The sequence below is a fragment of the Carcharhinus amblyrhynchos genome, chromosome 15 (genome assembly GCF_965287045.1).
Source record: "Carcharhinus amblyrhynchos chromosome 15, sCarAmb.v2.hapA, whole genome shotgun sequence".
NCBI classification, from domain to species: domain Eukaryota; kingdom Metazoa; phylum Chordata; class Chondrichthyes; order Carcharhiniformes; family Carcharhinidae; genus Carcharhinus; species Carcharhinus amblyrhynchos.
The window spans coordinates 29792214-29806629 of NC_137338.1; the positions used below are offsets into that span (position 1 = coordinate 29792214).

Genomic DNA, 14416 nt, shown 5'->3' on the forward strand with positions numbered 1-14416 from the left:
GCGAGGCATCTTGAAGGGAATTGCTTGATAGGGCAGACGCAACACGGTTTCATTAAAGGGAAGTCGTGTCTGACAAATTTACTGGAGTTCTATGAGGATGTGTCTAGGGCAGTGGATAGAGGAGAGCCGGTGGATGTGGTCTTTCTGGATTTTCAGAAGGCGTTTGACAAGGTACCTCACAAGAGGTTATTGCAGAAGGTCAGGGGACATGGAGTTGGGGGTAGGGTGTTAGCGTGGATAGAGGATTGGTTGTCAAATAGGAGGCAGAGAGTGGGGGTCAATGGGTGCTATTCGGATTGGCGGTTGGTGACTAGTGGGGTGCCCCAGGGGTCGGTGCTGGGGCCTCAGCTATTTACCATTTATATAGATGATCTGGAGGAGGGAACCGAGTGCAGGGTGTCGAAATTTGCTGATGACACCAAGATTGGGGAAAGGCAAATTGTGCGGAGGGTGTGGAGAGTCTGCAGAAGGATCTAGATAGGCTGGGCGAATGGGCCAGGAAATGGCAAATGGAATTTAATGTTGGCAAGTGTGAGGTGGTCCACTTTGGTAGGAAGAATGGTAGGAAGGACTATTACTTACGTGGCGAAAAACTGCAGCAGGCGACGGTGCAGAGGGACCTCGGGGTCCTTGTGCATGAGTCGCAAAAACCCAGCTTGCAGGTGCAGCAGGTGGTCAGGAAGGCGAATGGGATGCTGGCCTTCATAGCGAGGGGGATTGAATATAAAAGTAGGGAGGTCTTGCTGCAGCTGTATAGGGCATTGGTGAGGCCGCAGCTGGAGTACTGTGTGCAGTTTTGGGCGCCGCACCTGCGCAAGGATATTTTGGCCCTGGAGGGAGTGCAGAGGAGGTTTACTAGGCTGATACCGGAGTTGAGGGGATTGAGCTATGAGGAGAGGCTGAATAAACTAGGCTTGTACTCGTTAGAGTTTAGAAGAATGAGGGGAGATCTCATTGAGACGTATAAGATGATGAATGGGATGGATAGGATAGAGGTGGAGAGACTCTTCCCGCTCAAAAAAGACAGTAGGACTAGGGGGCACAGCCTCAAGATAAAGGGGAGGCGGTTTAGAACGGAGTTGAGGAGGAACTTCTTCACTCAAAGGGTGGTGAATCTCTGGAATTCTCTGCCCGTTGAAGTGGTGGAGGCTGCCTCGCTAAATATTTTTAAGAAGCAGGTTGATGGGTTCTTGATAAGAGAGGGGATTAAGGGTTATGGGGAGAGGGCGGGAAAGTGGAACTGAGCCACGACAGATCAGCCATGATCTTATTGAATGGCGGGGCAGGCTCGAAGGGCTAGATGGCCTACTCCTGCTCCTATTTCTTATGTTCTTATGACTTGCATTGTGAAGTTAGAGAATCTGCATTCTCTTCCTATCCAGGCTGTAAAATTCTGAAGATCAAATGTGAAATGAGGTTAAGGAGTTTTGACTTAAATAACAGTAGACACCTAGCCACAATTAGGCACAAATTGGTCATCCTATTCAGAAAAGCTAGAACCATGGGTGAAATGAGAATTTTTACAATGTTATAGGGAAGGTTGATTAATAGGAGCAACAGTTTTACTTTAACTGTTACATATTTGTAAATCTCTGGTAACTTGATACATGATCAAGTGGATTGATAAGTCAATGTGAATCAGTATTGTAGTTGTCATTATTCACTCCAGATTTCATTTTGCTTGGGTTGAGAGCTGTAACAGAACTCTTATAAAAAGACAGCTCATGAATTATAGTGATCTTTAATGTTTTAATTTTTCTCATTTTCTTTTGACCAATACTTTGAAATATTTTGTTTAAAGAGCAATTTTATTTAAAGTTATTGAGATAATAATAAGTTCTCTGTGGTAGGTTATTTTGGTGAATTCTAGTCCAGAATTAGAGGCAGCACAGTGGGTAGCACTACTGTCTCACAGCACTCGGAATCCAGGTTCAATTCTTGGCTTGGGTCACTTTCTGTGGAGTCTGCACGTTCTTCCCAGTTTCCTCCCACAATCCAAAAGATGTATTGGTTGGGTATGTCATGCTAAATTCTCAAGTGTACCCAAACAGGTACCAGAACGCAATGACTAGGGGATTTTAACAGTAACTCATTGCTGTGATACTAACAAACTTTAAATAAATAACACCACACAAATATTTAATTGTGAGTTACGAAAACCCCTTTCCCAGTTACTGGTGAGAATGTGCAACTTGCTTTTATACAATTTTAGAAATTACAATCTTGCACTCTACAGGGTCAAAAAAAAGTTGGAAAGTAGACCTATCAAACGCCTACTTATAAGAACTGGGCTAGAATGGGTAGGGAGGGAGGTTTAGTACTTTGAGAGGTCTAGGTAGGGGGCAGAGGACTGATGTCACACACAATGAGGATGCAAGATTATTGATCCAGGGAGGAAAAGTAAGTGTGACAGTGAATTAAATAAATGAGGGAAATGGAATCATGCAGGACATTCTGCTTGCCCTTTCAGTGACTATTTTTATTTTCCAATTTGGTGACTTTTTTTAAAGTAGAAAACACAAAAGAAGCTTGTAAATATTTGTGTGAGTGTGAAGGATTGATAAATGAAGGAAGTCAACCACACGTCTACTTCACCATAAATAGGCAGTGCCTCATATAATCCCTACAGTACAGGAGGCTGTTCAGAGTGCACTGACAAAAATCCCACCCAGGCCCCATCGCCCAAGTGTTTACTCTGTTAACCCCCACAATTTAGCATAACCAATCCACTTAACCCATGCATCTTTGGCATTCAAGAGGAAACCAGAGTACTTGGAAGAAACCTGCACAGTCGCCCAAAGGCTAAAATTGAACCTGGGTCTCTGGCGCTGTGAGGTAGTAGTGCTAAACATTGTACGACCTCTCATCTAACAGGCCATCTAAGCGCCGGCCACTCAAATACTTCAAAGTAAAAAATCATGTGGGAGCAACACAGTGGTTGGCACAGCTACATCACAGCGCCAGGGTCGCGGGTTCAATTCCCGGCTTGGGTCACTGTGAAGTCTGCAGTTCTCCCCATATCTGCGTGGGTTTCCTCCCACAGTCCGAAATACATGCTGGTTAAGTGCACTGCTTATGTTAAATTCTCCCTCAGTCTACCTGAACAACTAGGGAATTTTCACAGTAACTTCATCGCAATATTAACGCAAGCCGACTTAGAAATATGCGCTAACTCGGAAAGCAGTGTAGCGATGACCGTTTATTTTTCAAAAACCCCGCCGGCTCTACGACCACCAGCAGTCCACTGCCGCCATCTTGGGGCGGATCGATATTAGCCCGGCGACTCCATTTTATAGTCAATCCTTCAACCACCCGACCTCAGAGTGTGTGTGGCGGGAGAGAGGGGAAAAAAATAAAGTATCTCCAATGGACCCCTCTCCTTACTTTTCTTATGTACTTACAGCTGTCCCGGAATCTGCCATTACTAAAAAGAGAAATTGAAGCGGTTAGCCATCGCTTCCGTCACTTCACTATTTCCCCTCCCCCTCCTTACAGAATGGGACTCTTTTTCTTCTTCCTCTGCGCATGTGTACAGCTGGTTGGAGGCCGGCCTCAGCACTCACTCCAATGGCGACCGAAAATCTTCATTAGAGAGAAGCGGAGGCGGCCGGGCCTGGGGCTCTCACATACACATACAGCGGCGGGGACAACACTTTGTTATTTTTAAATAACACGAGCACACACACACACGAAAAAAAGAGCTTTTATTCAAAAAAAACCACCACACCTTTCCAAATTGCAAACCAGAAAATCATGTATTTAAAAACCCATCACTGTAGTATGTAATTAAAAGAAAAAAAGGGAAAAATGGCCGAGACAGCCGCTACCTCTCCCAAAGTCTCTCCATTAGAATCAGGTAAGAGCGACACTGGAGACCTCGACCGTTTTAATTTTACCAACCAAAACAAACAAAAAAGAGAGACGACTTCTTTTATTGGGAGAGAAATTATCTTTTTTTTCTCCCCTCTTTTCTCCAGAACTCTACTTCCTCATCGCTCGCTTTCTCTCGGCGGGTCCCTGCCAAAAGTCCGCGGAGGTGAGTGAATTTTTTCCTCCTCCCCTCACACGCTAAATTTTTTTCTAAACAAAAGGGTAAAATAATATGTCGAAGAATAATATTATCTTTCTCTCTCTCGCAGATGCTGGTGAAGGAGCTGGAAGAGAATGAGGTGCGTACCGGCGGGCGGACAGCAGCAGCAGCGGCCGCTCAGCTTGTCCTCTCTCTGTCCTTTACTCCGTTTGCTGCTCCTATTCGGCCTCTTATGTCACTCTAATGCTATCTGATTTGACGGTTCTTTTTTTTCCCCTCTCCCCCCTCTCTCTCTCCGCATTAATAAAAAAACTCACCTGAGATAGAAGAAATTTAAAGACTTAACACATTTTGTTACCCTCTATATAATATTTTCCTTTCCCTCGCCCTCCCCCCCCACTTTATTTTTTTGCAGCTACTCCCGAAGCGTCTAGACTGGGAAGGTAACGAGTACCACAGGAGCTATGTAAACTTTGTAAGTAATTTTTTTTATTAATATGGTGATAATTGATGGTTGGAAGAAATTTTTTATTTCAAAATTTTTTTTGGGAGGTGAAATTTATGTTTACCCTAAAAAAATTGAACAATTGCCCTCTTCCCTCAATTCCCGTGATTTTTTTTATTTTGAGGGTTATTTTGGGGTAAAAGGTGTTAAAAGTGATAAATTGAGTTTTTCCCCCTCAAGTGGGCGTGGCTTGGAGTCATCGTGATTGCGTAAACAATTTGCATAACTAGCCCTTACCCAATCAGAATGCCGCTTTCATTGGCCAGGGGCGAACTCGAGAGCCTGTCGTTGATTGGTCGGGAAGGAAAAACTAGTTTCCTATACTGCGCATGCTCATAACTTTATTGGTTACTTTCTCAGCCAAGTGTTTGTCAGATGGGTTAGTTTTCTTTTTAGTTTCTGAGTGTCACAAGTAGGCTTACGTTAACAACACTGAAGTTACTGTGAAAATCCCCTGGTCGCCATGTTCTGGTGCCTGTTTGGGTACATTGGGAGGAAAGCAGAGCACCTGGAGGAAGTCCACGCAGACACAGAGAAAACATACAGACTCTGCACAGACAGTGACCCAAGCCAGGAATCAAACCCAGGTCCCTGCTACAATAGTGCTAACCATTGTGTCACCCAAATGGTGTTGTCACTAATTGTCCCACTCACCTGACGAAGGAGCAGCAAGCGGTCTGAACCTCTTGGACTTTCATCTGGTGTTGTGAGACTTCTTACTTTTGTTTACCCCAGTCCAACACTGGTATCTCCACATCATGACTAATCCAGAGACTTAGGGCAAGGTGCAGGGACCTGGGTTCAGTCCTGTCATCGCAGATTGTGAAATTTGAAATAAAAAAATCTGGTAAATTCTTTCATAGAAGATGTAGAATCCCTACACTACTGAAGGAGGTCACTTGGCACTATCCTCCCAGGCCCCATCCCCATAACCCTATATATTCACCCTGCAAATCCCCTGACAATGGGCAATCTTTGGAGTGCGGGAGGAAACCAGAGGAAGTCATGCCAATGCTGGCAGAATGCGCAAACTCCACATGCTGACCCAAGGCCTGAATTGAACGCTTGTGCCAGGCGCTGAGAGATACTGTGCCATCATCCTGCCCAATTTTTTGGGGAAAAAAATAAACTCCCAAATGTTGGAAATTTAAAATAAAATCATTAATATGTTAGAAATGTATGCCAGGCTATTGCAACAATTTTGGGAAGAGGATAGATTAAAGCTTTGGAATGACATTTGTAATGGAAAACACTCTCCTAAGCTGCCAGCTAGCTTTTCGCCAGCCTGATGCATTTCAGCATATTGTAAGTTTCATTTAGCAAATATCTTGAGATGAAATGACAAAATATTAACAAAAATGCTATATTCTGTGCTCTATCCTTTCCTCATGTTTTGAACGTATAGCATGCAAGAAACAATACTTTTCACTGCATCTCAATACATGTGACAATAATAAATCAAATCAAGTAGAGATGATCACCATTAGCCTAGTTTTCAATCTGAAATTTCACCTGTGATGCAAAAATACTTTTTAAAGTTTATCCTTTCCATTTCACAGGATTGCTGTTATCTAAATATGTGATCATTTGTTGTAGAAACCCTCAAACATGCCTTTGTTACCACTAGATTTGACTCTTCCAATGCACCTCAGAGTAATGTCTCACATCTCTGCCCCTCTGTAACTGAGATCATCACTGCCCCTGTCTTTGACTTGCACTAAGTCTTGTTTACCTGTCGCTCTTTGGTTGTCTGCCTGAAAATTTCCTTATGTGGCTTGAGATAATCTTTGTATTATCATGCACCTGTGAAGCACCTTGTTTCATTTTATTATGTTAAAGATGCTTGTAGTTGTTAACAAATCAGATCTCGATCTTCTAATTTAAGATGCTCTGGCCTGTGATTCAAGTTTTGCTACATTTTTAAATTATGCTTGGCATCTCTTTGAAATTGAGTTAATCATGTCAGAATTTAAATATGAAAAGTGTTACCCCTCTCAAGGTAGAAAAAGTGAAACATTATTTAGTTTTTCTGCATTTTCTAGTTCTCTTCCCTTTGCTTTACCACTGTTGTCTTAGATTGCCGGTTAATGGTTCACTGTTGTTCACGTTATGATGACGATTAGCCTTGCCATGTTTGAGGTTTGTCTCTTGCTGCTTATTCTTCATAATTATCCCAATCTAGGTATGATTATTCTGTGATCAGTTGATGTGTGTCTTTCTACAGATTAATTCAAGAGGAATTAAATGTTGACATTTTTAACTGACAATTCATATTTTTAAAGATTGCTGATCTCTTTTCTGTGCCACACATCCTGAAATGCTAGCTCAGCAGGCAGGTGATCAGCCATCTCTCCAGATCATCTTGACCCAAATGTGTTGTCTTTGCTTCATTTCTGTTGTGTCTCTGATAATCCTGAAAACAGCCCAGTTGGACAGTGCTAAATTCTGAATGATAAATGAAACCGCTTTGTTCAATTTGGGTCTACTGCACCCCAGTGCATTGCATCATCTTCCTAGTTAATGAAACTGTAACTCGTTATTTTGTGGTATCCTAGGTTTTATCAAATCAGCATGTGCCCCCTGATTATCTGCTGCGGATATGCCAGCGAATTGGCACACTACTGGATAAAGAGGTTCCTTCAAGTGTATCTGGAGTACAGTCCCTACTTGGTGCAGGCCGGCAATCCCTACTTCGAACTGCAAAAGGTATAGATTTTGATTAACTTCGATGATGTACAGAATACGATGTTTGGATTGTATTGCTTAGAAATGGGAATACTATTGATTGACTGCAGCCAGACAGCCACTCATAGTAATTTTGATAGCAATTGTACTGCTTAGCAAGATTGTATGGAGTCTGAAATTGTGTGCAGCTACATGTTCAGCCAGTAAGGTATCACTTACTCTTTGTGTTAAGCTCAGCACCAGAATGTTCATGGGCTCTGTAACATGCCCAAGTAGCCAGTATTTCTGAGAATTTTGGCAGCCTGTTTGACTGGCTGAGATCACACACAATTTAATAACAGTTGCCGGATAACTGATTGGGAGAAGAAATCTTGGACAAAATTCTTAAGTAATAACCTAATAAATTCTGCATTCACTTGTGGTAACTATATTGATGTTGTGCTTAGATCAGTAAGCCTGAGACCAGAGATTGAACCTGGAACTTAATGGCTCAGTTGAACATCACAATAGCTCTTTAATAAAATAGAGATGTTGGTTTTTTTTCCCTTGAATGTGAATGACCAATACTGATTGTTTCTCTCCTCTTCAGTGCAAGTGACTAATAAAGATTGTTCTTCACTTAACTGTACAATTTTCCTTCTTTTTCATCAATTCTCACAGATTTCTACAGCCATTATTACCAATGCTTAATTTAGCAGATTATTTTGTCTGTGACATTGGTCAGTATTGGCATACTGCTTTGGTCAGTAATCATGTTATTGGTTTGGCTGTGCTCTGTTGCCAAATTCGTGCTTTTGTCTCTGTAATTGAGTGAAACATAGTGAAGTTCATCAGTGACTATCAGATACAAGTAAATACTAGTTAAACGTGCACCTTTCTGAATCCCAGTGAAGAGTGAATTGATTGAAGTATGCAAAATCCTGAATGGTGTTGACAAGGTAGACATGGAAAGGATGTTTCCACTTGTGGGGAAATCTAGAACTAGGGGCCATTATTTAAAAGTAGAGATTGTGCATTTAAGACGGAGACTAGGAGAAATTTTTCTGAGGGGCTTGTGACATTGTAACTCCTCTGCCTCAGAAGGTGGTGGAAATAAGGTCATTGAATATTTTTAAGGCAGTGGGAGGTTCTTGTCAGACAAGGAAATCAAAGGTTATTAAGGTAGATTGGACTGTGGAGCTCACAACACAAACTGATCAGTCATGATGTTATTGAATGGCTGACATGCTTGAGGAGTCATATAGCCTACATCTGCTATTTCCTAAGTTCATATGGAAGGAGACCAATACTGTACACAGTACTCCAGATGTGGTACGCTAATGCCCAGTATAATTGAAGCATAACCTCTTTACTTTTGTACTAACATTTCAAGACTGTGATTTTTCAAAGTCTTGATTTAACTTGATTGCACAGATTTTTAGTTTGTACAAGCTGTATGTTAGTAGTGCCTTTTTATTGAATTGGGCCTAATTGTTCTGGATTTGAATGGTATTGTCCAATGCCACTAAATATCACGGACAAAATAACCTGCTAAATTAAGCATTGGTAATAATGGCTGTAGAAATCTGTGAAGCAGACTTTGTTGCAAAGTAATTTTGTGGCTTTTTTTCTATGCTTCAATTTGGTGGAAGGTCAAATGACACTAGTGACAGTTGTTTATCACCCTAGGGTTTATTGGTAGCCCCCGGGGGTCTTTGTAATGCTCTTATGAAGTACCGCAGGATATTTTATTATGTTAATAATAGTTGTTTAATAGTATCCCCCAGGGATTGGCGTTGTAACCACCAATTTTTGACATATGTCAATGATCTGGACATAAGTTTGAAGATGACACGAAACCTGGAAATGGTAGACAACAGTAAGGAGGGGAGAGAGACAGAGTGCTGAAAAAGGCAGATTAAAATTTTATTTTGATTAATTTTGGTAAGCAATGCAATTTCAATTAAATATAAACAGAAAAATGTAGGTTAGGGAGAAAGAGCAGGGGAGTAGGACATTGTATAGCTCTTTCAAGAGTCAGTATAGACATGATTGGCTGAATGATCTCTCTTTGCGCTGTGACAGTCTATAATTGTATACAAGTTAGAAATAATCAGTTGCAGTGGACTATGGATGCGCACTAAAATTGACTGGGATGTCTAGTTCTGTGCTGTATTATGTACCACGAGTCATCAAGGAAACTGATAAACCACTTAAATTTCATTGGATTGGTACTTATGTTTCTGGCAAAGGTTGCGAGGTCAAAAGTACTGTATGGTGTGAAGAGCATCAATTGTATTCCTGTTTTGGATGATCCAAGTGACTACGTTGTCTCCATACAATTCTTATAATTAATTTATTCTAAATGGTACATTTGATCCAACATGAGGGACGTACTGGTCCTCTGGGACTCTGACTTTTCTCTCTCATGGTACTGCTTTTGCAAGTGATGTTTACTGGTAGGTCAAGTTGTTGATTGCTTAATGCAGTGTTCCACTCATATAGAAGTTAAAGGAGGCATACAATATTTATAGCTGCATATTATTCCTCTGAGAAATTAACAATGTATGATTTACATACTGTGCTCCTTTTCTAACTTCATTATCAACAATCTGCCTACTTGTTGCTCCTCTTCCAAAATGGTAGGTTATTTTGTCTGCTTGTTGCTGTTAGATATCCATAGTCCCTTTAAATTCTGAATAAATTGTTGTTTATTTTCTTATTTTCATCATGATTATTGCCAAGCAATTTTAAGTGAACATTCAGCATACCATGCTTCTCTTATTTCCATCTTTGGTTTAAGGTATATTCTACTGTGTGATTTATCCCAGTGATTGAAAATCTGTATCATGCAATAATGTTTTAAAATCTAAATCAACAAAATGAGCTATATAATAAGAGAATCAGTGCTCTGGTAATTGAGGTGAATATTTTGGCAAATGACTTGAGTATGGCATTGAGTCATGTAGTCTAGTGAAAGTTCCTATCCCTTGTCTCTGCTGAAAGAGAATGCTATGACATGCCAAGTGTTATCCAGGTACTTTTTAAAGGACATGAGGAAACTCGTCTCTATCACCTCCCAGCGCAGCACATTCCAGACTATTGGCCAAGTGCTGGTAAATAAGTGCTAGGAATTGCTATAGCTCTAGCTCGTTAGAGGGGTCAGTTTTTGTTCAAAGTGTGCAGGAAGGTTTCTTGACTCAGTATGTTGATAGGCCAACTAGAGGTGAGGCTATATTGGATTTGGTGCTGGGTAATGAGCCAGACCAGGTGCTAGACTTGGAAGTTGGTGTGCATTTTGGTGATAGTGACCACAATTCGGTTACGTTCACCTTAGTGATGGATAGGGATAGGCATGAACCTCGGGTCAGTAGTTTTAGCTGGGGGAAGGGTAATTATGAGGCTATTAGGAGAGAATTAGGAAGCATAAGTTGGACTATGAGATTACAGGGACTGGGAACGTCCGAAATGTGGAATTTTTTCAAGGAACAGCTACTGCGGGTCTGCAATAGGTATGTCCCTGTCAGGCAAGGAGGATTTGGTAGGGCTAGGGAACCGTGGTGTACTAAAAAAGTTGATTCGTTGGTTAGGAAGAAAAAGGAGGCTTATGTTCGGATGAGGCTTGAGGGCTCAGGTAGTGCATTAGAAAGCTTTAGATTGGCTAGGAGGGAGTTGAAGAGGGAGTTAAGAAGGGCTAAAAGAGGACATGAGATGACTTTGGCTGATAGGATTAAGGAGAATCCTAAGGCGTTCTATAGGTATGTCAAGAACAGAAGGTTGGTTAGCGCAAGATTAGGGCCAGTTATAGACAATAGAGGGAAGTTGTGTGTGGAACCGGAAGAGATTGGAGAGGCATTGAACCAATATTTCTCTTCGGTGTTCACGCAGGGGGACATGAATGTAGCTGTGGAGGACACTGGGGTGCAGGGGCGTAAAATAGAAAGTATTGCAGTTGAAACCGGGGATGTGCTGGATATTCTAGAGGGCTTGAAAATAGATAAGTCCCCTGGTCCGGATGGGATTTACCCTAGGATTCTCTGGGAGGCTAGAGAGGTGATTGCAGAGCCTCTGGCTCTGATCTTCAGGTCATCGTTGGTCTCTGGTATAGTACCGGAAGATTGGAGGACAGCGAATGTTGTCCCATTGTTTAAGAAGGGGAACAGAGACTTCCCCGGGAATTATAGACCGGTGAGTCTTACTTCTGTTGTGGGCAAGGTTTTAGAAAGAATTATTAGGGATAGGATTTATAGTTATCTGGAGAGTAATGAATTGATTAGAGACAGTCAGCATGGTTTTGTAGCAGGTAGGTCGTGCCTTACTAACCTTATTGAGTTCTTTGAGAAAGTGACCAAAGAGGTGGATAGGGGTAAGGCAGTTGACGTGGTATATATGGATGTTAGTAAGGCGTTTGATAAGGTTCACCATGGTGGGCTTCTGCAGAAAATGCAAATGTACGGGATTGGGGGTAATCTAGGTAATTGGATCAGGAATTGGCTGGCAGATAGGAGACAGAGGGTGGTGGTTGATGGTGAATATTCGTCATGGAGTTCGGTTACGAGTGGTGTGCCTCAGGGATCTGTTTTGGGGCCACTGCTGTTTGTAATTTTTATTAATGATCTGGATGAGGGTATAGTTGGGTGGATTAGTAAGTTTGCTGATGACACCAAAGTCGGTGGTGTGGTAGATTGTGAGGAAGGGTGTCATAGTTTGCAGGGTGACTTAGACAGGTTGCAGAGCTGGGCCGCGAGGTGGCGGATGGAGTTTAATGTGGAGAAGTGTGAGGTAATTCATTTCGGTAGGAGTAACAGATGTATTCAGTATAGGGCTAACGGGAGGACTTTGAATAGTGTGGAGGAGCAGAGGGATCTAGGTGTATGTGTACATAGATCCCTGAAGGTTGGGAATCAAGTAGATAAGGTAGTTAAGAAGGCATACGGTGTCTTGGCGTTTATTGGTAGGGGGATTGAATTTAGGAGTCGCAGCGTCATGTTGCAACTGTACACAACTCTGGTGCGGCCGCACTTGGAGTACTGTGTGCAGTTCTGGTCCCCACATTACAGGAAGGACGTTGAGGCTTTGGAGAGGGTGCAGAGGAGGTTTACCAGGATGTTGCCTGGTATGGAGGGGAGGTCATATGAGGAGAGACTGAGGGATTTGGGGTTGTTTTCGCTGGAAAGAAGGAGGCTAAGAGGGGATCTTATTGAAACATATAAGATGATTAGAGGTTTAGATAGGGTGGATAGTGATAGCCTTTTTCCTCGGATGGAGAATGCTAGCACGAGGGGGCATGGCTTTAAATTAAGGGGTGGTAGTTATAGGACGGATGTCAGGGGTAGGTTCTTTACCCAGAGGGTGGTGAGGGATTGGAATGCCCTGCCTGCTGCGGTTGTAAATGCGCCTAGTTTGGGGGCGTTTAAGAGATCTATGGATAGGTTTATGGACGAAAAGGGATTGGTTTAGATTAGTGGGTCAGTGTTTTTTTTTAAAAACTGGTCGGCGCAACATCGTGGGCCGAAGGGCCTGTTCTGCGCTGTAATGTTCTATGTTCTAATAGGATTAGGTTGGAAGTCAGGTGTTTCTCGCATGTTGGCATGGACTTGAGGGCTGCAGGGCCTTTTCTGTATTGTACGATTCTGATTTACAATGTATGATAAACTTCAGTATTTCCATTTTAATACTTGTAAGAACATAAGAAATAGGAGCAGGAGTAGGCCATCTAGCCCTTCGAGCCTGCCCCGCCATTGAATAAGATCATGGCTGATCTGTCGTGGCTCAGTTCCACATTCCCGCCCTCTCCCCATAACCCTTAATCCCCCCTCTTATCAAAAACCCATCAACCCGCGTCTTAAAAATATTTAGCGAGTTCTATGAGGATGTGTCTAGGGCGGTGGATAGAGGAGAGCCGGTGGATGTGGTCTTTCTGGATTTTCGGAAGGCGTTTGATAAGGTACCTCACAAGAGGTTATTGCAGAAGGTCAGGGGACATGGAGTTGGGGGTAGGGTGTTAGTGTGGATAGAGGATTGGTTGTCAAATAGGAGGCAGAGAGTGGGGGTCAATGGGTGCTATTCGGATTGGCGGATGGTGACTAGTGGAGTGCCTCAGGGGTCGGTGCTGGGGCCTCAGCTATTTACCATTTATACAGATGATCTGGAGGAGGGAACCGAGTGTATGGTGTCGAAATTTGCTGATGACACCAAGATTGGTGGAATGGCAAATTGTGCGGAGGGTGTGGAGAGTCTACAGAAGGATCTAGATAGGCTGGGCGAATGGGCCAGGAACTGGCAAATGGAATTTAATGTTGGCAAGTGCGAGGTGGTCCACTTTGGTAGGAAGAATGGAGGAAGGATTATTACTTACGTGGAGAAAAACTGCAGCAGGCGATGGTGCAGAGGGACTTCGGGGTCCTTGTGCATGAGTCGCAAAAACCCAGCTTGCAGGTGCAGCAGGTGGTCAGGAAGGCAAATGGGATGCTGGCCTTCATAGCGAGGGGGATTGAATATAAAAGTAGGGAGATCTTGCTGCGGCTGTATAGGGCATTGGTGAGGCCGCAGCTGGAGTACTGTGTGCAGTTTTGGGCGCCGTACTTACGCAAGGATATTTTGGCCTTGGAAGGAGTGCAGAGGAGGTTTACTAGGCTGATGCCGGAGTTGAGGGGGTTGAGCTATGAGGAGAGGCTGAATAAACTTGGCTTGTACTCGTTAGAGTTTAGAAGAATGAGGGGAGATCTCATTGAGACGTATAAGATGATGAATGGGATGGATAGGATAGAGGTGGAGAGACTCTTCCCGCTCAGAAAGGATAGTAGGACTAGGGGGCACAGCCTCAAGATAAAGGGGCGGTTTAGAACGGAGTTGAGGAGGAACTTCTTCACTCAAAGGGTGGTGAATCTCTGGAATTCTCTGCCTGTTGAAGTGGTGGAGGCTAATACTTCAATGTACTTTGAACAAATGAAAAGCCGTATTCACAAATTTCCTTGTATCTTGTCTTAAGTGCTTTTGATTTATTAATACTGAAGCCTCTTTTCTTAATTTAAGATTGCAAGCAGGTCGTATGGAGAGGCTCAGCTTTTGCAGCCCTTCATAGAGGTAGACCACCAGAAGTGCCCATTACCTATGGGAGCCCACCTAGTGTTGGTAAGTGTGAGATCAATGCAGTTCTATTGTGATAATGCTGTATATTTGACTGAAGCTTTCTCAGAAAATGCAACCTTATGCAA

General features: G+C 42.8%; 1 protein-coding gene across 2 annotated transcripts in view; it reads left to right on the forward strand.

The window, feature by feature from the left end:
* Window positions 1-3580: 3580 nt before the first annotated feature.
* LOC145353201 (bromodomain and WD repeat-containing protein 1-like) overlaps window positions 3581-14416 on the forward strand; it is a 105765-nt gene continuing 94929 nt past the window's right edge. For both annotated transcript variants that reach the window (XM_080203712.1, XM_080203713.1), the window contains exons 1-6: window positions 3581-3856; window positions 3978-4036; window positions 4140-4169; window positions 4446-4505; window positions 7091-7241; window positions 14235-14333. In XM_080203712.1, the coding sequence (XP_080059838.1) occupies window positions 3808-3856; window positions 3978-4036; window positions 4140-4169; window positions 4446-4505; window positions 7091-7241; window positions 14235-14333 (448 nt within the window). In that variant the 5' untranslated portion in view covers window positions 3581-3807. The remainder of the gene's footprint in view (window positions 3857-3977; window positions 4037-4139; window positions 4170-4445; window positions 4506-7090; window positions 7242-14234; window positions 14334-14416) is intronic.